The sequence below is a fragment of the Petromyzon marinus genome, chromosome 8 (assembly GCF_048934315.1).
Source record: "Petromyzon marinus isolate PM22_M1 ecotype Great Lakes invasive population chromosome 8, UKy_Petmar_22M1.pri1.0, whole genome shotgun sequence".
Classification (NCBI taxonomy): domain Eukaryota; kingdom Metazoa; phylum Chordata; class Hyperoartia; order Petromyzontiformes; family Petromyzontidae; genus Petromyzon; species Petromyzon marinus.
Window position 1 is genome coordinate 9348590 of NC_133674.1, and position 27171 is coordinate 9375760.

Here is a 27171-nt window from a genome sequence, read left to right on the forward strand (position 1 = left end):
CGAGGATGAGGAAGAGGTGGTGGTGTCCACCACGGCCGGAAGCCTCGAGCGATGTTCATTTACGAACCTCCAGACCGATTACAAAGTCTCCTCGGCTCGTTTCCACGTATCCCCCCCCCCCCCCAACAAAGCAATCTCCCCAATATAACCGGCGAGTGATGGGGGGGGGGTGACGCCTGTCCACTCAAGAGCCCTCTCCATACAACACCGTGATACTGCTGCTGCTGCTATTATTACTAACGCGTGTTTAAGAAAGGTTGCCACTCTTTGCTGAGCACGTCTCGCCCCCACCCCCCCAAAAAAAAAAAGTCCGACATCATCACCGCCTTCGTCGATTTCGTTCGTGCCTATTGCATTCATTTGCTTGGCGAAAGGGAAAAAAAAGTTGTCGGCTCAATCCTCCCGAGATGCGTTCCGCGTTGTTTAACCCACCGCAGTCCGCTGGAACCGCAGACGGAATGGACTTAGAACGGAGCAGCGATTGCAGACATCGGCGGCGATGCCCGAGATGACGATGGGCGTCGATGCATCGCCCGTGGAACGACGACCGGCAACGGAGTTAGTTAAACGATTGCATTTACAACTCGACAGAGGAGAGAGAGAGAGAAAGGAGGTTGGGTGGTGTGGGTGAGTGGGGGAAGACAGGAGCCAGGCGAGGCTGGGAATTGATGTCGTCTCGAGTAAACAAACAAACGGGGGTTTGCGCGAGAGATGAAAATCCGCACGAGGAGATGTTATTATGCGGCGCAAGCACTCCCCACCCCCCCTTGGGCTCGTGAAGGAGGAGAGAGAAGCCGGCGCCGTGGGTTGTGATGCGATGGAAGGGGGTGGTGGTGGTGGTGGGGGGGATCTGTTTCATCGGTGAGGGCAGGGAGCGACGATTCGCGTGCCGAGCTTTTTTCAAACGCAAGCGCAGCTTATAATAACTTTATAAGACCGAAAAACAGGAGGATTTCTCCACAACTCTGGCTGTCGCTCTGATGAGGCTGGTTGTAATTACCGGCGAATCGTCATGGGGTAGTCGAATGGTAAAATGTTGCGGGTTTACTGTCAAACACACCGGCGTGCTGAACTCGTAACGAAATGTTTTTTTTTTTTTACGCGACAAACCTTACCAATTGGCCGTGTCGGGGTGGTGGCGGATTCGACGACACACATTAACGCGATCTAACCCAAAAAAAACATCTATTATGCATCTTATACAGTGATACATATATGATGATATTACTGTCGTAATTGTGTAAAGCATGGTCGTTCGCACGAACTGAATCTCGAGACTCTGCTGGAGAGTTTGTAACGCGCGCGGTTTTCGTACGGAAGCGCCGGAAACCCGAAAGACGAATGGGGAAGGCGGTCAAAAACGGACCTTACTAACGATTGCCCGAGCTCTGTAGTACTGTATTTGGGATATTTGGCCAACATAATGAACGAGTGTTTACGCATGTGGGAGGCACTGGAGTACAGTACAACGTAGACAAACCCCACGTGTGCGATGGTGGGGGGGGGGGGGGGAGTGGGGTAACCGATGGAAATGAACCCACTTGGTGTACTGCCACCATACCCTGGGCAAGTCAAGAGATGGTCACCCTGACGCCCTTGGGTAAAAAGAGCGTTTCACTAATTTGTGTGATCCACCAACGCTGACCTCCACGGTGTCGGATTACAGCGCGGGGTCTGGCAGTGGTGCGAAGAGAACGCAGAGGGCCCGCGACTTCGCCGATGTCCCTCGATTTAAACCACGCGTCACAACCAAGCCGCCAACATTTCTCTTTCCTGGAGACGTGGGATTTAACATAAAAAACCCCCATGACGGATGCAGGAATTACCACGATCCAAAACCTCCACTGAAATCCAAACAATCCGGCAAGCACAAATAAAACCACGATGCGACCTCTCACTCAGACAAGCGTATAGGGCGCGTGAATTGTCAGGAGATTAAATATCTAAACAATGAGCAACGATGGCCACACGATGGGATCATATTGTGCAAAAACCACAATACCTCACTGCACGCTAACTCTGGTCATCCTCGCAGCAGTAGCGGCTTTCGGCGAGCCATCGATCAAAGACGGTCAACGCATCGCGCGCTATCAGATGCGCTTCTGCGGCCGTCTGGAACGCTCTTCCTTCCAAAGTTAAGACGCCACTGGGGCTATGCCCTTTTAAATCTAGATTGAAAAAAACTAATTTTCCTCATAACTACTTGTGTTTAGTTCCCCGCACCTCCGATTAGCATGGTTGGCTACGTACGGTGCGGAAGTTCAACATACTGTATACATACAAAACGGGCGATACACGATTATTAAGGCGCTTATATCAGACGGCGTACCGTGGTGTCTTCGTACCGCAGCATCCCTCATGGTTACTCATGAGAGGTGACTTCATGTGAATTATCTATGGAGGCTCCTTGTCTCTTTGCTTCGCTCGGTCACTGCCACCGGTTGCCCGGGTCACCAACCAGGTGACCTCTGGCCTTGTCATGTCATGTCTCCTTCCTCGCTTCCCTCCGAGCTCAAAGTGTTACCTTGCCGCCCTCTGTGGGTGAACATCATTTCCGGGCCATATTCGCCACACAAGTCATGTGTGTGGTGGGTTCCTCTTGCTCCTCCTGCTCCTTCTCGATTGACGATGGAGAGGTCCGACCCATACAGCCTGTTAAGGCCTGCACTGTGTCGGTCAGTCCGAGATTACTCGTGCCTTCTTGTGCATCTGTGTGACAACATATGTCCCTGGTTTAACCTCTGCACATCGTACCCTATCACGTGCTAACATTGTGTTCTAGATGCACGATTTTGGTGTGAAGGCCTCCTTGCAGGGTTGCGCAGGAAGGGACGGGACGGCGATCTCAAGGGCTGAGCAACGTATTTATGCAATTCCCGTTCTTAAACATTATTTTAGTAACTTCATACAGTACTCCATTTATTCCCCAAATTACTAAAATTGCTCTTAAATATTCTTTTAAATCTACACGATCGACACTGCCCCCCCCCAAAGTGCTCGTTTCAGCAAAGCGACGTTTTGACGTTCGTCCACCGTAGAGTGGCCATTCCTACAATATGCCAATTTTTCTACAAAGGGAGCCACATCAAGTAGAGCCATCAGGAGCCAAGCTTTACATTTCCCACCATGCCTGCAGTAATGATATCTGGCTATACAGTCCGGTAGAAGCAAGGCGACCGAGCTTCGGGGTGAAAGAGTCATGGATGCACATTCCCAGTCGCATGCACGAACGAGGCTTCGAAACTCACGGCAACTTTAGAATTTTCAGCCACAGTGCACACAACATGACCTTCCCCGCTCCAAAGTTTTAAGAGCTTGGTTAAGTTGAAGTGGGTGTTTTAATACCGGCACATGTTCTACTTTTCCCCCCACCCCCACCAGTCCATTCCCTCTCTCCCTCCATCTAATACCACTCTTTATAACCTTCCATCCATTTCTATAGCCGCTCTCAACACCCCCCCCCCCCCCCCCAACGTCTCTCGTCCTCTTTCACCGTCTCACTCCTGCTTATCCTGTTTATCCCTTCAATAGTTGCCGTCTTTTCTATCCATCCGTATGCTCTCCTTTCTCCCTCGCGGTGCTTTCAGGAATTGGACCACAAACAGTTCACGGCAGCATCTGCAAGTAAGTCGACGTCGTAAAACAACCTACGAGACTCCGGCCACCGCCCACCGCATCTGTTGTCAAATGCTGCGACATTGTCATCACAGAATCGCAATGTTTGATTTATCCTGGTGGACTCTTAGAGGATAACCACCTGGACAGAATTTGTGCATCCTTGCTCTGGGAATACTGGTTGTGTGTGGACATCCCATCTTAAGGCGTGATTAAGAGGGGCCCCAATCACTGCCAACACGAGGAAGGGCCCCCACAGCCAGCACGAGGCACTCAGAGCGAACACTCCACACTCTTTCCCCGCCCCCCCCCCCCCGGGTTATGTTCCACGAAAAACTAAATTTGAATGAACACAGGCACGAGGTAGCTACAACCGAGGTTTGCCAATAAAAAATAAACAAATGATTAATGGCGAAATGCGTGAAAGTCTGGCACAATTAGGCTCTCTACTCAGCAAGCGTTCCCTCCCATTTCCTTGCACCACTACCACTGTCGGCTCAGGGTTGCGGGTCGTGGCCAAGGCGCGAGTTAAAGCAACCTGCAGATCGTGCCCAGTGGGTGCCTTGTTTTGTGTGTGCAGAGTTTTTAATTAAACGGCCGTCACTTGAGCGAGGTGCAAAGAATATCACCCACAATGCACTGCTTTTAATGTTTAAGCTACACCTTATACTGAGGAATTATTGCTTTAGATCGAGGTCGAGAAGAAAGGCATTTCATCAAACTTTGGCAACTTATCACCTCATTGTACCGAGCGTCAGTTTAACGTTCAATATTCCCAGGGTAATGGAGTTTTAACAGCTGCAGGCAAGTCAGAGAGCATACCAAGAATGCAGCAGGTGTAAGGGACACTCAATATCGAAGGTTGGATGTCGCAAGCGAACTGTATGGAGCAATGAATAGCAATATTTTACTTTTGCAAAATGAATACACAATGACCTGCAAGGAGGCACAGAAATACTGCACCCCAACAACAAACGCATTCATAAATCATTGCTTACCATTCAGAGCGCAACACAAGACTTCACATGTGAACATTATACATGGAATAACACTTTACGTAAAGCGGCAGAAATAAAACACGACGACGCTTCAGTGTCGCGCTTGGGGGTCGCGCGGCCCCTCGCTCCGCTCGAGGTGACCCCCACAGTGGACTCGGCAGACACCGCCAACCGCCAGGGACACCAGCTCCCCCGTGGGCGAGGGCACTTTACGCCCCACTTCCACGCCGATGGCTCTCGCCGTGTAGGCAGTGGAACGAGTTAGTCAAGAGAGAAACTCGCTGTCACGTGCCGAAGAGGAGAGGGGTAACTACATTTAATAGAAGCCTTCATGCAAGAGGGAAACAACCTGCCCTTCACCATCAGGCACGTACAGCGCTGTGTTTCTTCCTGGTTCAGCAGTTGCACTGCTGGATTATTTTTTTTCCCGCCTGATGCGATCGAAACGTCGTGATATATTACTTCGTATTTTATTTTCTACCTACGTTACTTTAGCGAAAGAACCAAAGAGTACAGCGCATGGCTTATTTCAATATTTATTGACTCAAAAAGGTAACGCACCAAATGTAGCAGAGTGCACATACAACTTGCGTTAATTCGTATGCACCGCATCACTCTCTGAAGGCCTCCACCAACTAATTATACATGCAATACTGGAATAACCTCAACAAAAATAGAAGAAAACAATTAAAGATAAACCATTTACTTTCCAAAACTTATGTGATCGTCATTTTGGGCTTCCTGCTCAGACACGTGTTACATTAGATTAAAAAGCATAATTGATTAATTTCTGAAACTTAATTAGATGCAGACAGACCAGTGGATCACTCCTAACCCTCTTCACATAAGGAAATGAGAAAGCTTTTGTCAGCCACCATCTGGTTCCTAATTTGGGACTGGTAACCCTTGCAAGCACCCAAATGGCGTGCGTCTCCACGCGTGCGCGCGCACAAACAGAGGCCGTGCGCCTCCATGCGGGATTCGTTGTTTTTGACCGGGCGCTCCAGTAGATCTGTATTCCACCACCCTCCCCCCGTGGTGGTAATGAAACACATTTTTTTAAGATTGTTCAAATACCCAGGGATGTAAATAATTAACAATGTTGTTATTATTAATGCTTATTTGCGTGTACATCCCAGACTACCGTGATGATGTGAAGACACATCATTATTATTTTCACCCAGGGGCCATACGACCGGGAGGGGGCCGAGTGACAAATACAAAGCTCGGTGGCAGCGGACGACGGCGGCCTCCTAATGACATTCGTACCAAGCAGGACACCCAAAGCTGATTGGAATCCGAAAACGGTTACCGTGCACAGAGGCAAATTATGACACAGAAAACTATTATTAAGGGGTGTGTGGTGGGGGGGGGGATGCATGTCAAAGAGTTTGCACAACTTACAAGATTTACCCTGAAGCCGAGATTGCACCATGCAATACACACGCACGATTCTTAGTATTCAAGGTTAAAGTGTCTCTCTGCTAAAAACATGGGAGTGGGGAGGAAGAGGCCCACTGGTGGCCCCCGAGCCCCGTGGTGAAAAAGTCACTTTCCCCGAGACAAGCGCTGCTCATTCCCTACAAAGTGCTGCTCATTTTACGCCCCCGAGAGGGATGAATGGCCGAGTCTACCCCCAAGCAGGATTTTAACTTCTTATGATGAGTTGAGTGCGCATGCCAGTGCCATCGTTTTAGTCTATTAAAGTGTGAAACAAATGGCTGTTGACATTTAACAATGTTGCGGACTCGGCAAACGTTTTAAGCAATTGCATTCATAACACTGCTCCTAACTATTGCGTGAGAAAAAAATATTGTAATGTACATAATAAAGAACAGAATGTCACTTATTACCCAAGGAATTAAATCCATCATTCACTACCCCACACCAAGTGCTGTATACTGGTCCCATGATCATGGCATCCTTTCAAATGTCAGATATTATAGCAGAGAAACCTCAAGTCCGCAAAACATTTTAAGTGTGGGAACTATAAAAGCGCGCATCGTGAGCAGAGACAAGGTCCGAGTCGTGTGATGGACTGGCAAGGTGGCGTTGCATGGCATGGGGCTTCGAACCTCGTCCCTTTACACACGAGTGCACAAATTCACAGAAAATTTATATTTATGTTCCTGTAACTTCATTTTACTTTGAATTGCTTTTAAAATTCAGTTGTGCAAGACAACTTACTACTCAAAATTTAACATTGTTTGTGCACCGTTTCCAATTTCTTTTGTAAAATGGTTGATTTTGCTCTAATCTGAATGTCATTGTTTCTGCCCCGATTTCTATTTTAGTTCATTGTTATTTTTTTGTTTTTATGTTAAGCTTTTCGTAATTTTGGTGACCCGGGTCACTCTAGCACAGGAAGCCAACCTAGTCTCTTTAGTTCTCACCTGATTATGCAAAATAAACGTGAAACTTGAGAATGAAAAATACAAACTGTGTGCGTATGGTCTCACGAAGTACAAACACAACTACGGTCATCTTAGTCTTAACTAGCACACTGGAATACTCTAAGGTGTGCGAGGGTTTGTAACATAATCACCGTCCAAGGTGAAGGTGGCAGAGGCAAAGAATTGCACTGAATTATGGATCTGTGGCCAATCCGCGTGATGCCTTTCGTACCAAAATTGCCACCGACTTCAATAAGTGCCGTCTCATCCACATGGTGTTCAACCACCACACCGCAGGTCACCACAACACTTCTCGCTCTCTCTCCGCTTACCTCTCTTTCACTGCTCAACTTTTGAGTTTACCTTTGAAAAGAAACGCGTACACTTCTCTTGACAACTTTGACAGTGCCCGTTTGTTGCTTGCCCGCTTGACGTTTTGGACCTCTGGGCCTGTGCTCAGTAACTGCGTCAATAAAAGTGCACTTAAAACATTCACGTTGGAAAACTATTACACAATAATACTCACAAAGAAAGACGAGGCTAATAAATTGTAAATTCACTTAAATTCTCTATTGTATACACCAGTCAGCATAAGCTCATGGCAGTTCAACGTTATATGCATCGTGCGCATGACTGTGTGTGAAGATTAGTGTGGCGATAAACAGCTTTTGAGATAAAGCAAAAACCAAGACATGGATGCAGTACCTAACACTTATGGTCGACCCTAAATATAAATATAATAGCTGTTACATTGCTATACGATGCACAATAGCAGTGCACCCATGGGTTCTTCTACGTGTGGGTTTTGTGCTGCTCGACCATCCTGTGTACCAACCCGCACGTTTCCAATGCGTAACCGGGTGTATCATATCCGTTTAAAAAAACCACGGGAACATTGCGCCGAGCATTCACACAACTCTGTGCTCCGCAGCTTCAATCGTAGGCACAAATGCCCAATTCATATGCGTGCGGGTTTTCTTGTTCCGGCCCGTTTGTTCGACACAGATGCATTCATCACACGGAGTGACTGCACTGCACACACCCGCAAAAGCATTTGCACTGTAAGGTGTGGGGTCGCCGGGTTAACGAGTTCAGACGAAGCAGCGATGTCACATCCTCCTCCCGTTTCCCCGAAGGGTGAGACGGGTCCGTCGCGTGACTAGTGGGCCAAGCAGGAGGATGTCAAACCGGAGCGGATCAATGGACGCCTCTCATTTCATTCCCGGGCCCTGTTCCTATTTCCCTGCAGTCACGCCCCGTGCTGAACCGCTTCCGTTCAGCGTAATGCTACGCGCGTTTTACTTTGCGTAGGCAGGCAAACATCGATGCTGTAAAACGTGACTGCGTACACAACTCAAATGCTGTCTGTAAAATGTACGTATGTCGAACTTTTTACGCACCGTGCTAATCAGAGGTGCGGGGAAAATGCCATTTAAATAGCCAATGTTCCCAAAGGAGTGTTAGAAAATTGAAAACCTTGAACAAGGATTTAATATTGTCTATTATTTCTAACATTCTTAACGGATCTGGGTTAAATCATGTAATGCTCTGACCAGTACCCAACATAGAAGTGGCCAGTCCATTACATAGCCCCTAACCAAAAATCTATTACGAATCGATTTGGCTGCGAAAACTTGCGTGTTAAATTCTTAACAGGATTCGTATTCATTTGCCTCGGAAGTGGCGACATCCAACGGCCGGGAACGCTCACATTTTGTCCCCATTGTGGATTTACCGACATTATGTGGCACCACCTCGTGGCAACATCCGAGGCGCCCGCTGTGCGAGATGCCCAGCCCAGCACGGCGAGGAGTTTCGTGTTAATGCGGGGAATTGATCGGCAATTCGTAGGCATTGGGGAAAAAAAGAAAACCTCTAAAAAAATCATTCAACGCTAACAACTTGTCTAAGAAGCGAGAGAATAAACCATGGAGGAACGCTCGTAACACATTCCCAAAAGATTACCAGTGCCCACTGACCAAAGAAGCGATCTTTCATTGAGGCTTAATTTTAAACCAATGCTTGCGTAAATGTGAAATGCAACATTGCAGCTTGACTGAAGTTCCTGCATGAAGCAGCAAACAGCGAGATCCTCAGATATGGACAAACACAAACCGTTCACAGATGAATTTCCCTGCACTGGCGCGCGTGCTTTTGGTAAGCAGGAGCTGTCAGCGAAGACGTGACAGATGTACAACATGACCGGACCGAGATTTATCCTGTCCGAGGACAACAGAGCTGCATCGCACGGTCATATATTGCGTGCAAGGCATGCGGCGAGCGTGAATAACGTGACAAGAGTGATGTGCCGAGTGTGTCGGTCCATGAAGGGCTCTGCTTATGGAGATGTTAGTTTTACGTTGGGTACTGTGGCGTGGGCGTGTGGTGTGCGGCGCCGATCGTTGTGGTGCTTTGCGACGTGTCGGCGTGTCATGCGACGCATCACCGTGCAGGTGGTCGTCGTGCCGAGAGTAACGCCGGGGTGCGACACCGCGGGATGTGGGCGCGCCACTCTACTGCGCCAGCAGCGTCGACACGCGTATCTTGCCGTCCATTGACGCGGTGAGGCACATGCCGCAGTCCATAGCCGTGGTCCACTCTACGGTGACCACAGGGGCGCGATGCCCGCCCAGCGTGAGGCACGGCGAGAGCGAGCCCGACTCCAGGCGGTAGACGATGCCTCCGTGCGCGGAGCACGTGAGCACGTGCTGCCCCGACGAGGGCTCGAAGGCGAAGAGCCGCCCGCGGGGCGCGTGCGTCTGCTTGTACCCGCTGCAGCCGCACACCTCGAAGGGGCCCGCGGCGTCGGCGTGCACCTCCAGCTCGGCCACGCGCGCGCCCTCGCGCTGCAGGTGCCACTGCGTGAACTTTCCGTCTGCGCCCATGCTGAACACGCCCGTCTCGTCGCCGCTGAACTCCACCGAGCACACCTCGCCGTGGTGCGCGCGCCAGCTCATTAGGCAGTCGTAGCGCTGCACATCGTACAGGCGGATCAGGCCGTCGGTCGCCCCGCACACCAGCAGGTTCCCGTTGTGGTTGAAGGACACGCAGGTGATGGCGACGGGCTCGGGGTCCAGCGTGAACAGGTGCTGCTGACGCAGCGTCTTCGCGTCCCACAGAGACAGCTGGCCCCGTGTGGCGGACCCCCCGGCCGCTTCCGGAGGCGACGTCCCGTTGCCGTGGGCGCTGGCGGCAGCCCCGCACACGAACGAGCCGCCCGTGGGGCTGCAGGCAAGCGCCAGCACGCGCGGGTATGCCATGTCCAGGGTGACGTCCGCCACGGACTTCTTTTGGTCGGTGTCATAAAAGCGCACACTGCCGATGCCACTGCCAAGCAGCAGGAGACGGTGCGGCTTGGTCGCCCACTCGAGCGACAGGAGCGGAGACTTGGCCATGACCGTGGTGTGCGTCTGGGGGGTCGGGCTGCAGGACCACACCTTCACCACCCCATCCACATCCACACTCGCCACCCGGCTCCCTGACGCGTCGAACTTGCAGTGCATTATGGGCGAATGGTGCTCGGAATACTCCTCTTGGCAGAGCACGAGGAAGGGCTGCTGGGAGGCTTCTTCGCGATTGATACGCGCTGCTCCCGAAGCGGCGACGGCGGTGGCGGATGCTTTACTCTGCGCCTCCGCTTTGCCGGGAGAGTCTGTTGCGCTCTGCTCCGAGTCGGGCCGTTTCTCCACGCCGAGGGCGGACGGCTTGAGAAGCTGCTGACGGGATTCCCGCTCCGACTGCCCATTGCGGCGCGCACGCTCCGTCTGCCGCCCGTCGCGCGCACCGCCACTGCGCCCACTTTCGCACACCGCGGCGTCTTTGCGCAAGGGCGTCGTTTGTTTCTTCACCGAAGAGCTTTTCTGAGTGGATCCAGACGCCTGCCGAGACTTCTGCTCCGCAGTAACGGCCACGTCGGCTTCGCCCGCTCGCACGGAAGGCACGTCGGCCAGTTTCCTGGGTTTCTGAGCCTCAACCTGTCCATACAGCTTGAACCTCAAAGCCTCGTTCTCCTCTTGCAAAATGTTGCTCCTCTGCACCTCGGAGTCGAAACACAACAAGCTGGGCACCGGCATCGTGTGCAGCAGAACGCTCAAGAAGTTGTGTAGCGAGAGCCAGAGGGTGTCGCTCCACTGCTTCGTGAAGTAAGCGCTGAAGGTGGAATGCGTCTCTGGGCTGGGCAGGAATGGAAGAGCAAACCACTCCCTCCACTCGGAGGAGCCGTGCAGCTCGGGGCCCACGCGCTGGAAGAACTCGAGCGTCTTGTCAGGCCGGCCGGCTTGCACGCTGTGCGCAACGTACGCTCGCAGCACGCCCGTGCGCAGCTTGCACGTGGTGAGCAGGTGCGCGTGCTCGAGGCGCGAGAAGAGTCGCTTCTCCAGGTGAGCCCACAGATCACGTAGTGACTGCAGGTCCAGCGAGCTCACGCACAGCTGTGACGGCGGCAGCAGCAGGGGATGTCGCAAGCGGCGTTAATCAACACAACATAAACGCAATAATTTGTACACTTAGACTTTGGGGGAGGCCATATAATGATCAGGCCAAATTGTGTTAAGACCCTTCACCACCAGGCACAGCCAAAACGTGCTAAAATTGTTCAACTGTGTGCCAGCATTTAACGTGCCAATTGTTATCGTTTTATCTCAACGGTTAAATCTAAGGACAATTCTCACAACCAAATTTGAACGTTAGAAATTTACGACTGTTAGGCGTGTACAAAATGTAGCAGGTCAACAATAACTGTGGGCAGTGGTTATCCCCTGTTTACAGCCCTGAGCCAGTGGAGGAAATTCCACATTCATGTGACAGGGTGGAGGTCGATCCAAAGTGCAACAACGGTTGACTAACCACAAGATAGCGCTAATTGTATCGACCCTGGCTAGATGAAGCACCAAGGAGGTGCAGCATACGGAGAGCTGCGATAACAAAAAGGGCAAAGGCAGATTGGCAAGGAGCGACAGCTGAATACAATCACGTGACAGAGTTGAGCAATCCTGGCGTCATTGAAATGAATGGAAAATTATAAGATTACAATAAAATGTAAAACTAGCAAACAGTTAGGGAAATGGTACTAGAGGAGATAAGTTGCCAGAGGGAAATGAGCTTATGGACAAAACACCGAGAATGGTGGTGATGGTGATGAATGGAGTGACGGTTTGAATCTCTGCAAGCGATGAACACAACAGATGCGAAGCACATGAGAGAGATTAAGGAAAGCGACACGCAGGCTACAGTGGCACCACTCGGGGTGATGACGCGGCCCAGCGGTGGCGTGTTTTGCCCTTGTCGCAGAGGATCATGGTTCGAATCCGGCAGGCTGCCCTGGTTATTGCTGCAGGCGTATTAACCAGAAAAAACACGTCCGCTTTGCAACCGGATGTTAAAGATCGCCTCAAAATGAGTAGGCCACTGTCTGCCGGCCAGTCCATATTTTCCAAATTCAAAGAAATTAGACCACAAAATACTGAATTGGGATTACATGTAGCAACGTCGCCCCGTACTGTGAAACTACTGCAGACTTACGTCCGTGAAACTTAGCGCCTTCCTTCACGATAGCCTTCTGCCAAAAGAATGGTTGTGAATACCAAGCTTCGTGGGCAGCAGTGCTGAGAAATGAGTTCAAAGAAAGCATCCGTGGAGTTTTGTTCCAGACGGCACGGGGGGGGGGGGGGGCTTTAGTTACCACACAAAAGATTTCTGTGCAGGCAAAGTGTCTGAGAAGACAGGGCACCAGGTACAGAGACAAAATGACAAATGATGTGCGTGCAAAATGGTTGGTGGAGGAACAGATTAGCCAAGGTGGTGGCGAAAAGCAGCAATGGAGAAAGATAAGCAAATTGATTGAAGGGTCGATGGAGCGAGGGGAAAAAAAGACGGCAGAGTTGGAAGGACATCAGAAATCAGCACGGGTTGGGATATGAATACATGAAAGAGGATGCAGAATGAAAACGTTCGAAGTTTTCACATAATAAATTAAGAGCAGCTAAAAAGCCACGGAACAAAAAAGTTCAGAAAATTGCAGGGATAGATTTGTCATTAACTAATTCTCTATGTTCTGTGATGGGCCATTTCGTAAAACGTCGCCCATTCTCTACATTTTATTTTTACGCCTGTGTTATTGACAAATGTGTTGAGTCTTTCCGTTATTTTAACTTTATGACCTGTCCTTTCAAACACACTTTCTCTCCCGCAGCTGTCTAAGTTACTTATGAAACTCTTGCTTGGTTATTTTCATGTTGGTGTGCCATTTTACACCCTCTAAAAATCCCTCCGAACTGCAACCACTTCAGAATGAGCTCCACCATTGCTTCGATTACACAAATTAGTTTTCTTCGTACAAAAACAGTGCACCCAATCAGACACTGGACAGGAATGTCAAGAGTTCATCTCGGTAAAAAAAACTAAACAAGGTCATAAATGTATTATTGGACGACATATAAATTGGTAAAATATCACCATGTAAACGAGCAGTGTTTAGTTAATTTTAATGCTACTGTAACCACAATACTATATTGCAATTTTCATCTCATTTTTGACCTCATCTCAAGGCGTTATACAGTCGGTATATTTTATAGAGTGAGGCCAACAGTCGTAGGCAGAGAGAAAAGGGAAAGTCTTGAACAAAGGCGGGGAGTCGGCAGCATGGTTGGCTGGGGGAGAGGAGAATGAGCAAACTCACAATGAGCGAAGGATGACTGGGACCTTCAACAGAAAGCCTTGATTGGTGGAGCAGAGTGTATATGAAGGGGATTAGAGTGAGATGAGAGGGGAGAGGTCAGAATAGGCGAGTGCATGGGGGGGATCTTGAAGACGGTGAATGTGATCTTGAAATCGATCTGGGATTAGATTGGAAGCCAGTGGAGGGATTGAAGTATTGGGGTGATGCGGTCCCTTGTCTGAGGGTGGGTGCAGAGTCGGGCAGCAGTAATTTGTGGAGTTTGGAGAGGAGAGATTTGGGAGGCCATAGATAGATAAGAGAGTTGCAATATCCAATTCTGGATGTGGTGAAGGCATGTTTTGTGTGTTGGGAAAGAAACCGGCGTTCCTGGAAGAAACACTCAAATAGTTTGCGCAGATGGATTCAAGAACCAAATGTACTAAAATATCGTGGCAACCTCGAAGCCCAATGGGTTTGGTAAGTTTCACAAACCCACACGATCCACCAGCTCTTGCCTCTAAGCATGCTGAATCACGCATGTGTCACCACGCCAGGCCCTGCACTGGAAACACGGTTCTGAAGAGCACAAGGGGCAGACTTCATGAAAAAGGTGGACACTAGTCTTGTGGAAGGTGGAAAGCAGTCTAAGTAAATTTTCCCAGACCAATGTTTTTGCCCTCCAACTGCACCCCCTCCCGCAGCTCTCTTGTTGAGCTAAAAGGCTTCCACACTAGTCTCAATACAAATGTGAGTATCGATGCTACAAAATAAGACCGAGCCACTTCATAAACATCCTTTAACATTTATGACAAAAAATATATTTTGCCACCATTTCCTACATTTTCAGCATGCTTACAAAACCTCGGCTCTTCAATCTCCACTGGAATACAATTTCGGAGCATTGAACTATAAACTCGCCCAAGACAAAATATATATGCTTTGGGGATGTATGTAGAACTTATTTTCACCATACGTAGCCAACCATGCTAATGGGAGAGATGCACAAACCCAATCCCCTATCTGACAAATCAGACACAAGTGGCCGCAGCAGAGCTGCTACAGCTCTGTTCTAGCTTACTTTATGCTGCATTCTGGGAATACACGGAATGAGGGAGAATCATGGACAAACCTGCAATGAAAGCTAAACATGTTTTAACACTTTTGTTCCTTGATGTCATTTTTGCGAGCAAAAGCAATTCAAATGAGCCTTGGCCTCGCTACAAGTACCTAGTGGTGGAAATGTAAACGTGGAAGTGTCAGTGTGAAACCTATTCATCCTGCAGGCCATATTCCCTGTCGTGTTCCATCTGAAAAAAATCATCTTAGAGTAAAAATATGAAAAGTTCTGAAAAGTGCTGGTATACAGGTTTGGTGTAGTGAGAAGTGCCGGTATGGTGTACCATTGTATAACAGGCCATTTTCACCACGACAGCAGCCCTGACTGTGAAGACAAAAGGACAAATTGTAATGTGTAACAGCACCACTTGTGTGTTTTTTTTTTGCTGAGTAGATGAACAATAACACTATCTAAGTCTGCCATGTGGTGGGTCATCAAGCTGGTCAAGGACAACTTCTCCCAGCTGAGAGAGAGGCAGCCGCTTCACTTCCCTCATTAGCAAGCTGCGAGGAGCATCGTGGCAAACGCACACCGTTTCACTCGGCTGATTTTCTAATTTGTTGAACAATTTTCTGGTGAGGGTATCTGTCTATCTCAAGGCTGTGGGTTGAATAGTATTCGTGTATTCCAATAAAGGTGAAAGCCTACATTTAGGTGGAATAGATAAAGACAATCTGCCTCCTTTACATGTGTCCCTCCACGTTAAAATTTTCTGTACACATCCCATCAGCCACACAGCCTTCTGGGAGTGTGTAATTTTAGCAGCCATTTGTTCAAAACAAGCAAACTGGGTCAATTTTAACATTCAATGTCTCATCAGCAGTCAGGCTTGCTTAAACCAATGCTCGTGAATTGCCAGATGTTTATCGGAAGACCCTCTCTTAGAAATAGGTCCTGTATAAGAAGTTGGGTGGCTTCAAAGGAAAGGAGGGGGAGGGGGGGTGATCATGGCAGCGCCCTCGTTGATTCAACACAAACGAACTCATGTCATTGCTACTCAGACCTGGATTGTTCCCAGTGGCGACTGCAAGCAGGGGGCAAGAGGTCGAGCATTAATATTCCTCATGCCGACAGCAAAGCAGATGGGAGGGGGGGCACAATGGTACGGGTAAAGATGCAAAGTGACAGACCAGGCGGGCGTCATGCGCGCCTCCTGGCAGCCCGACGCCAATCCGCGGCACCGGGTAGGGGGGCCCTCGCGCGGCACCAGCTGCTCCTACGGGAGTGGGGCCCGGCCCTGCGCCGTTGCAACGCGGCACGCGCATCGGGCGACCTTACGCGCTGCGGGCGACCTTACGCGGTGCGCTCACTGCGAGACGAACGACGACTCGACCCAACGCATCGAGGAAGAGCGTGGCCCACTTTCACCGTGCACAAGTCTCCGCCCAGTTAGGTAATTGTATACACACTATAAACTGGCAGAAACATGCACAGAATGTAAAGTCACATAGGTAAGATGCAGCTATCCTCCTGTGACTGTTCCACCTGAAGACGGAAGGCTTGTGTTGCCTCCGAAACGTCGTGATTTAATTTAGTTGTTTTCTTTTATTTTTAATTTTATTTTACCGACGTGACTTTACCGAAAAAAACAAAGAGTATGAATCCTTGCAGTCACGAAAGCTTAAAATCTAGAATTAATGCACAGAATGGTAAGCATTTTGCTAATGCTGTATCAATAATCCTGTTACACGCTGGGTGAAGCCATTCATCAAAAACACACATTGAGCTAGTGCGCATCTCCGTCGGTGGCCCTGAGCCAGTGGTGGAAATTCCACATTCATATGGCAGAGGTGAGCGTATAAACAAGATAACACCATTAACTTTAAAACAAAACAATTCTCATTTTATGGATCCAGAAGGGATGTGGAGGGCTAAGTCGACCTCTGTTTACCCACAAAGGACTCCCTGAGTCCCAGGACCCATTTGAAAGAGCACCCTGTTTGGTAAATTCCTTTTTCAGTAACTTTTAAAATAGCAACTCTCTATAGCCTGTTTGGCGACGCGCCAGCTACGAGGGCGATGGAACAGGGTCTCGGTGATGTCTCATCGTAGCGGTCAACAAATTGCCTGAGAAAAAATCCAGATGAGATGAAGGGGAATGGCCGTCAATGCCGGTTTGCGAGTGACTCAGGGGCCGATGATGAAGTCCGCTTGGTCAATGGGGATAAAGCCAGTGCTTGTAAAATCAGTACACGACCTTGGAGTTATTCGAGCCAGCAGCTTTCACCTGGCTCATCAGGTAGATGCAGCCGTCCGGATGAGATTCGTTTTTCAGCAATAAAAAGTAGATTGTGCACTCACGCATAATGTGTTTTTGTTCTTCCCCATCAGTATCAGTGCCCAAGCAAACCTCCAGATTAGCTATAGTTAGCAAATCCCTCTTAATACCTTGTGCCGACCTGCAGGGAAACTGAGAGCAGAAATACAGGCACACTGAAGCCTGACTTGACACTTATCAATAATATGAGCCAAAGGACCCACACCATATCTGTCAATTTGGCAATAACAAAGCCAAATATTACAGCCAGAACACATTTATCTGAACCACCTCCCTCCAGGACTGAATTCACAAACGTAAAAGAAGTGGGAACAATGAATAATTAATATGCCAACAACGACCCTCATCAAGCAGTCCGAATAGTACATCAACGTAACAATCTTAACCACTCATGCATAACCCCTTGTTTACAAAAACATCTATCTTTCAATTCAAGGTTCAATACATAACTGTGCAAATTTATTAACTCGTAACATTATACCGCAAACTGTAAACACTGACAGAAAACGTCAGTTGTTATGGCTAATGAATTGAGATATTGCAGGACAGCAAAAAATAATACTTTCACGTTATATGGATGCCAATCAAATCTCTAACTCAAAACAATCAGGTTCTCAGTCTGGACACAGTATTGCGATTGCTATTTCAACAGCTTAAAATTATATTTAAGGTTATTTGGATATAAAAAAAATGTTGGGGTGTCCTTATCGATTTGCCAAAAATAATTTGAGATGACAGACCGTCGCATTCTAAATTTCGATTCAAAGCTTTCGTGACTGCAGGGATTAATATTCTTGGTTCTTTCGGTAAAGTCACGTAGAAGGGAAATAATAAAATAATAAAACAAAATAAAATTCTCACGACGTTTCGGCCACAACGCAAGCAGCCGTCCTCAGGTGAAGGAACAGAGCTGTCGGAAAGACAGCGTCCTTAGGAAAGACAGCTGTTCCTTCACCTGAGGACGGCTGCTTGCGTTGCGACCGAAACGTCGTGAGAATTTTATTTTTATTTTATTATTTCCCTTCCACGTGACTTTACCGAAAGAACCAAGAATAGGTCGCATTCTAACTTACAGGTCATTTGAGCGCAGCTTCAGAGCTAAGAGATGGGTTTTCAAATAACCTTGAAAGAAAGGAAACAACGTACAATATCTCAAACCAAATTATCAGACCCCGCCCACCCAACCACCCACAAAGCTAAAGGTGTTCTCTCGGGCTCAACACTTGGTTCAGCATTATTTTGAGTTTTTTGTGAGTAAAGAATGTCGGTTTAAAATTGACTCACTCGAAAATTCATTTTTATGTAAATTACATTTGTATGCGAGCAAAATATCTAATTGAAGTTCACACTAAACTACAAAGGTATTTTTTTAATATTCAACAGAATCTTATAACCTTAAGACTTCTGATAACTGCAGGAAAGACAAACTTATTATCCTGGACAAGCTGAAATCCCTTTTGAAATTGAATCCCAGCAAATTATCGCCAGCCACATCATGCAGCGCCACTATTACAAATTTAAAACGCCATAGATCGTGGCACCTATGTGCAAAAGCCTTGTAGAAATTAACCAGGTTAGGGCTCGCTTACATAAATAAAGTTTGCTTTTCATTAACTATTAACTTATTGTGTTCACCTTAATACTTATTTGATTGATTTTATTTCTTTATGAGAGTAAGAAACATTCAGCCAGGGGCTGTTTTACAACAATGGCCCACGGAGGACCTTGGTGGAAAAAAAAGTTACAGCAAATAAATACGCACATTGCAGACCCTAAGTAGCAAACACATTCAAGCAAAGCAACATTCAATTAACGCACTACTCAAGTAACACTGGCATGTAACACATAAATATAACACCAAATCGCTCAGAGTTCGCTAAGCACATGTGCAAAAAAAGGGAAATCTTCAATCAAGAAACTTATTAGATCTGTTCAAATTACAGCCTCGCCAGCATCAGTTCAAGCAAGTCTGACTATGCAGATGAGACACAATGTAAAAACTGGTATAGTGTTTGCTTTTGTTGAACCAATGCTGCTGAAATTATATACTCCCAGAAGGCCATGACGCTGATGGGATGTGTACAAATACTTAAAAAAAAATTTACGTGGAAATATAGATGTGAAGGAGGCATTGTCTTATTTACTTTGTTATCCATCATTGTGACTTATATAACAGAACTGGCAGTCATGCCACCCTCAATGAGGAGAGATTGTACAGGTCCAAATTTGTCTTTAAGGACTTTAAGAAATTACCCCCCGAGTCTCTGAATTATTCATTTCAGATTTAAATCACCACAATTGAAGATGTGAGACATGGAGGGTGGTGGTGCAGTGGTTGGCACACTGCACTATAAAGCTGGTGACCCGAGGTTCAATGCTGAGGCATGGCTAACGTTAGTGGCGAGTGAAATCTTAACCGGTCTTGGCCCGCATATCTATGCGTGCATCTGAGACTTTTGACCTTTTCATTTTCCAATTTAAGCTAAATTCCCTCTCCTCCAAACTCCAAAAGATGTCTTCACTCGCACTCAAAACCAAGGCCACAACACTAAGAGACAGCACTTGCCTTGCCCATCTCAGCCACACCCCCCACTCCACTAACCCAAGTGATGCACGAGTGGCCTATCTTTTCACCAGGGTTGTGTGGTATGACTTTCTTTATTTACACCCTTTAAACTCACAAATGAGTTATTGGTCATCGCCATAGCAATGTGGAATGTCCACCACTGCCTGTGGGACACCTATGGAGATGAGCGACGCTCCTATTGAATGTGATCTTTTTATTTGAAATATTGGCCGCGTGGCGCTGTCAGGGCGCTCAGCGCACACTTCAAAGGTCCGAGTTAAAATCCCGAACAGGAAACTATTTAGTAAAGTACCACTTTGTCGGAACTAGTTGTTCTATACAGGACCTGGCCACTGCCATTAGAATGTTACATTTTCACCGCTGGCTTAGGATCTCCAATGGAGATGAGCGCCGCCGAATTTTCATTTTATCAGCGAGACACTTCGACTCAGCAATCTGAGACAATCACCCTCCACTGCTTACAAGAATTATAGCTCAAAAGCAATTACTAGCGCGTATATGGCACTAAATACTGCAGCCATGGGGAGGTTTCTTTAACCCGGCAAAGTAAACAAACACATTGCAAACACTATTCTGGCGAATTGCCCGATGATGCTGGATGTAATTACCAGCGAAACGTCGTATTCAAACTGTAAATGTTGTGGATTCACTCTGCAACACACCGGTGGGCTAAAGTAGTGAACTAATTGTCTTTTGTCAACGTGACACTTTTTTTGCTGATTGGCCGTGTCGGGTGGTGGAGGGTTTCGACACATTTATAAATAACGCGATCTAACCCAAAAACCTTTAATATGGACTATTGTTTGCACCTACATTTGAACCTTATGGCGGGAACCCGGGGTCCCGAATAAACGGAAGTCAAAATCGTCATTAATACATTTATTTTTGGCGACTCCGTCCCACCGCGCACGTAAACGCCGCGACCCACCTGGCGCGGATCATTCTGTTGTCGTGTCGCCCAAGCGCAGAGAGAGGACGAACGCGCAGAGGAGCTGAACAAGCGAATGCACTCCATGCTTGGGTATGGGCAGGATCATAAGTCTTATCCAAAGCTGCTCAAACTGCCTAAACGACTTAAGTCCTTTATTTGTCATAACGGTATGCATAATAATACAGTGAAACTGCTCACTTATCTTCATTATTATTTGTGACCTACCAATGTCTGCAGCCAGGATAAATCGATGACAATCCTATTACCTGCAGATATTTAACAGATGAGATGCGTTGCACCGTTAATTCCTCCTGCTTGATAAGACTTCTCTTGTCCGTATGCATCTGCGCAAATAGGTTTTTTTTTATAGCGGATAAGCCATCGTCCCCACGTACCGCTCATATCAATGCGGATAAGAGGAGCGGCGACCCACTACTTTGTAGAGCAACATTGCTATAAACGCTTGTTACAATATGAACAGCGCATTGAAAACTCGTACTATTTTACGTACTGTTTACAAAGTGTGTTCACAAATCCACACTGAGAAACACGATGATTGACAGAGGGGTGTAAATGATGTTTTCGATAGTGTATTTAAATAGAGGTACTGCAGGTATGTAGTTTTCAGTTTTAAAGGCATAGTTTAACAAGACAACACTTGCCACCATCCTTCAAACCCATTGGTGAGAAAGAGCAAAGTTTTTGTTTACATTATAATATAATGTTTATGCGAGAGCAAGGGGCTTATGGGACCCCGGGGTCCCGCCATAAGGTTCATTTCTCAAAATGTAACAATATTTATTAGATTCTGCCATGTTTATTCATCAGGAAGAAATGAACACGGCACCACTGCAATGGTAATGCGTACAATAGCGCTGCAATAAAATGGTACGATTGTAAACTCAATAAATGGCTGGGCTTGTCTAATAACATGCCTTAATGAATTAATACTGTGACAGCTGAGAATCGTTTCTCTGAGTATTCCCAATACGAACATCCCTTGGCAGGAACACATTTTCTGGCAGAAGTGTGAACTCCAACAGCTAGCCCCTCGAGTGCCTTTAAGCTTGTTTAAAGCAAATGTCAATGCATCAATACTCTACGTACTTTAAAGTTTCAACTTCCACAGCAGTTAACATGTATTGGAGCGTAACTTCTTAGACAGAATGTTAAATTAAATGCCATGTTTTCTTCAAGTAGCATAGAAACCAAAAGTTAATCTGTGCGATTATTTAAAAAGCAAAATGGAACGTACTCTGAATTTCTCTGTGCAGTCTTTTGCTTACTTGTGTGTGTATTTATATTTGAGCATCTCGGTGGCCGCCTCTTCCTGTCTCTCTCACACGCTCTGTTTCTCTGTGTGTGTTTCCTCTCTCACCATATCTATGTGTCTGTGCAATATAGCTTCTCTCCAATTCTGTGCATCTTTCTCGAACTTTCCATCTGTGTCTAGCTCTGTTTTCTATTTTCGTATACATCTGTCTTTCACTTTCTCGCCACCGGATCTCTGTGTGTCTCTCTCCAGTTAACACTTTAAAATTTATTGAAAAAAGTTTTCAAAATGAATTACTATTCAGTTACAAATTGAGTATTCAGCGGAATTGTAACGTGTTATTTGGTGAACCCCCGACAGAATACTGATAATTGGTATTCAGAACTGTTATATTTGAAAAAACAATGCAATTAAAACATGCCTAGATGTATTTTCATAAGGAATTGCCGGGTGATTATTAAATCGTTCGTTTTGAGATACGTGCTTATAAATATTAATGTATTTAAAACATTTCTGATTTAAAAGTCTGGGTATGCTAATGTCTGACCAGACTTATTCTCAACTCAATGTTGTGTACCTCGGGTATTATTTTACTATTACACACGTTTACCCAAGAAAGTTTCACTTGGTCCCAAGACTCTTTTCAAACGGTTCCTGAAAAAATGTATGATTCATATCTCACCAATAAGGATTTTACTGGTAGGAAACGTAGTGGACTGGAAGCCCAACCGGGATTAATTCACAGGAGGCAGGGGATCAATTGTGTATACCTGTGGATGTCTGTCCACGTGTATCTGGACACCCGGATAAAATGGGAGGGGTGGGGCTGGGTGGAGAGGGGAGGGTGGGGAGGGGCTGGGTGGGGAGGGTGGGGAGGGGCTGGGATGGTGGGGAGGGGAGGGTGGGGAGGGGAGGGTGGGGAGGGGCGGGAGGGGCTGGGTGGGGAGGGTAGGGCTGGGTGGGAGGTGGGGAGGGTGGGGCTGGGTGGGGAGGGTAGAGCTGGGTGGGGAGGGTGGGGCTGGGTGGGGGGTGGGAGGGGTGGGAGGGATGGGGGGTGGGTGAGGTGGGGGGTGGTTGGGGTGGGGCTGGGTGGGGTGGGGCTGGATGGGGAGGGGCTGGTCACCCCGTGGTGCCCTTATAAAACTCAACGTACTATATATTAATATAAATAAAAATATATTTCCTGTGTTTATTCCAAAGCAGCTTTCATCTGCGTAAACTCTATGGCCTCTTTATAGGGTGAGGTGACAACAGTAATTTCACATATATTTTTGGTCATTAACATGAAACTGTTCCAGGAAGTCAGTTTTACTGGTAGGAACCTCCTGGTTACACCAGCCCACAGGGGATTATTGTGTCCGTCCGTCGTGCATCCAAAAATGGGAGGGGTGGGGCTGGGTGGGGAGGGTGGGGCTGGGTGGGGAAGGGAGGGAGGGGAGGGTGGGGAGGAGCTGGGTGGGGAGGGGCTGGGTGGTGCTGGGTGGGGAGGGGCTGGCCACCCCGTGGTGCCCTTATAAAACTCAACGTTTCACCTACTCACGCCGGCTTGTGCCCGCCCTCACAGTCGGGCATATTGTGCGGAATACACCACGTGGTGCCGCCGTTGACCCTGGCCATTGACCGAGCAACCCAACGTTCCTACCAGCTCCCTCCGCAGGAGAATGTGTTAATAAGTGGCCAACTAGTGTCAAACAGAATATATTTCTAATGAGAGTTTCCTAAAAAAAGAAAAATTTGCAGTCAGATTCACAACCGATAAGCAATCACTTGGCCGGGTGATGTTGGCGTGGCCAGGACAACCAGCTGGCATATCAGGCAGTGCGAATCCCCAAATTCGCATGCGGTTTGCACAAGTGGGCGCAAGCGGACAACACAATGTCCCACTTGTGTGCAACACAACACGTAAGTCACCTCTAACGCCAAACCACGACTACTCCCACCCCCACTCACTCTGCCCCCTGCTGACACCAAGGGCCTTGGGCGGGTTGATGCTGCTGCTGCAGCAGCTAAGCTCTCTATTGTCTCAAGTGTCTGTCGAGCGGTGATTACTTTTTTTTGACGATAGCTATACGAAACATGAAACGGTGGAAATGGTCAATCAAACGAATCTTTGTTTCGTGAAAAGCCAACATAAAACTCGTGAATATGCTGCCGACTTCATTGTAAAAAAAGCACTAAAACACTGTGTATATCTTAGCGGTTTACGCATTTGTTGGGCCACTTGCCAAAGTGTAATGATTCACTTGATCGATAATTACACGATGGGAGTTACCAAAAGTACAAAATGTGTACCATAGAACACCTCTAGTTATCAATCGCAAAGCTAGTCTGGTACATGTTATCACTGCCAAAACACCATGAGTAGAACATTAGCCCACATTACCAAATTTACTCTTTCGATAATGGCATGGGCCCGTCTTGCTCGACTTCCTTATCTGCTCATACGAATTGGATGACATTGTTGTTTACGAAAGTAACAAGGGTGATGGATTGTAAAACGAAAAAAATGCATGGAATAGAATTACTGCACAGATGGTTCATGAGTCAAGGCCCGACTCGTGCAACGGGGCCAACATTTCAAGGACAGTTTTGTTATAACAGTAGGGCTTTCCCCCCTTTTTTGGCAACAAAACTGAAACCTTTTATACAGGGATTCATGTTTTGTTCTCTCACAAATGAGAGAGAACCCGGACCATTGTAAGAGGCTCGCGCGTGGGCCATGGGGGACACGAAAGGAGCAGTAGGGCGGCCACGACAAAGAGGGGATGGCGTGAAGATCAGAAAACCATGAAGCAGGAAATCAGGAGGATTGGGTTCCATGGCCCCTGAGTAGCTGCAGAGACTCCTCCGCCAAAGAGGCCTTTATGGAGAAGCTGGGTCGAGCGTTCAGGGTTCCCGTTCTCGGTGTGGTTTGTGTACGAGATGAGCGCGAGAGAGAGAGGGTGGCGAATTAGGGCGCGCGTGGCAACTGCTCGTACGAGACGAGTAAAGTGGCGAGTGCTAGTGCCGGGTGTACACCGCGAGTGGACTCGTCGAGTGAGCGTTGTTGCGAGTGGCTTTGTGGGGGGGTGGTGGTGGTGGTGGGGGGCCCGCACCTGCAGCTGCTCGAGGAGCCGCTCGGCCCGGAGGCCGCGGTCGCGGTCCCCGCGCAGCTCGGCCTCGTAGGCCCGGAGGGTCGCGGCGAAGCCTCGGAACACGAGGAAGTCCCGCACCAGCACGTCCAGACGCTCCACGGCGCCCGACATGCCGCCTGGCGAACACCCTTCTCTCGATCTCTCTACGGTTCTCGTCCCCCGTGTCCTTGTGTTGCCAACGCGGAGGCAGCCGAGCGAGGACGAGGAGGATGAGGAGCGAGCTGGTGGTTGTGGTAGTCAAGGGGTTAATAATGGAGCCGGATACCAGGCCCCGTCCGCTCCGCTCTTGAGACGTGGCCGCTGAGGACGTGGCCTCCACCACTCCCGAGACGAGGGGGGGGGAGTCTCTTTACTATAGCTGCTCACCTCTTTACTAAAGCTGCTCACCTCTTTACTAAAGCTGCTCACCTCTTTACTAAAGCTGCTCACCTCTTTACTATAGCTGCTCACCTCTTTACTATAGCCGCTCACCTCTTTACTATAGCCGCTCACCTCTTTACTAAAGCTGCTCACCTCTTTACTATAGCTGCTCACCTCCTTACTATAGCTGCTCACAGACGAGCTGGGAATCAGCTGCCACCATAAACAACAACGCACGGCAGCGCGGAGCTGGTTGAGCGGCGAGTGTGGCCACTGGCGGCGCTATGAGCACCGCCTCTCATCCCAGCGATTAATGCCCTCAATGTCACGAGACTTGAAGCCCCATAGATGGTGCGAAGGAATTCAGGAAATTCCACATTCCTATGGCGAGTTCAGATGTTTAAAAAAAACACTCGGATTGTAAATGTTGTGGATTTGCTCTCCAACACACCGGTGTGCTGTGCTAGTAACGAAGGTGCATGTTCTGTTTACGTGACAAACCTTTACTAATTCTTGGTTCTTTCGGTAAAGTCACCACGTAGAAGGGAAACAATACAATAATAAAAATATAAAACAATAAAATTCTCACGACGTTTCGACTGCAACACCGAAAGAACCAAGAATATGAATCCCTGCAGTCACGAAAGCTTTAAATCAAAATTTAAACCTTTACTAATTAGCTGTGTCGGGTGGTGGCGGGTTTAACGACACATTTATATTTACGCGATCTAACAAAAAAACAAACCCTGTATTTTGGATATTGGTCGCGAAAGCCTACGTGTTAAACAAAAACAAACACTGTTGACTTTAATGTTGTCACCTTTCCCAATGTACACCAAAAATGGACATTTCTCTGTCAGCTTAGGTCTATGATCAAAACTGTGCAATAGACTGTGATAATAAATATTCTTAGCTCTTTCGGTAAAGTCACGTTGAAGGGAAACAATAAAATAATAAAATATATATAAAACAATAAAAAAATTTCTCACGACGTTTCGACCATAACATTATTTTATTGTTTCCCTTCAACGTGACTTTACCGAAAGAGCTAAGAATATGAATTACTGCAGTCACGAAAGCTTTAAATCAAAATGTGATAATAAAGTTAATCACAATACTGGTACCAGATCACGGTACAAATCGATGCCTGTCCCACCCCCTGATCACGGATGCCACCCGAGTTGACTTCCCCACAAAGTGGTACTCACTCATTAAGGGCAAAAGCCAAAGTTGGTACCACCTAATGTAGCAAAACTTTAGCAATACCGATGTATGTATATGTCTAATACGAGTACAGTACATTATATAACCCACTAATATCAACTGGTTATCACATACATTTTGACTTAAAACTTTAATGACTGCAGGAATTCATATTCTATGGTTCTTTCGGTAAAGTCACGTATTTTCTATCTACGTGACTTTACCGAAATAACCATAGAATATGGTTATCACATACTTATGGAGAAATTAGAACCATCAATGTTATGCCACCACATGTGGTACTGGCAATCGTCTGGCCTGGGCTCTTGGACGAGTAAAATGCATTATCCCACTCAAAGACTAATGGGGTTAGCTGCATAAAATAATAGACGTGCATGTCCCCCTGTGTTTACCATATCGGAGGAAAGTACGGTAATGACGATTACGTTGTCTGATGGACATGACCCCAAGACCTGTGCCAATGTGGCCCCTCGACACAGCCGGGCAGTTAAAACCGTGCGGAATGGACTTTACGAGTTGATTTAGCAAACTTGACACATTATTCTTCTTTGGTTCTTCCGGTAAAGTCACGTAGAATGAGAATAAAATAACAATAAAATTCTCACG

At 47.5% G+C, this 27171-nt stretch overlaps 1 protein-coding gene across 1 annotated transcript; it reads right to left on the reverse strand.

Moving 5' to 3' along the window:
• Nucleotides 1–5135: 5135 nt before the first annotated feature.
• WDR91 (WD repeat domain 91) lies at nt 5136–27138 on the reverse strand. Its single transcript, XM_032949655.2, has 2 exons — nt 24943–27138; nt 5136–11436 (listed from the first exon to the last, which is right to left on the reverse strand). Exons 1-2 carry the CDS (start codon nt 25090–25092, stop codon nt 9520–9522), a joined length of 2067 nt encoding a protein of 688 aa, XP_032805546.2. The 5' UTR covers nt 25093–27138; the 3' UTR covers nt 5136–9519.
• Nucleotides 27139–27171: the final 33 nt, after the last annotated feature.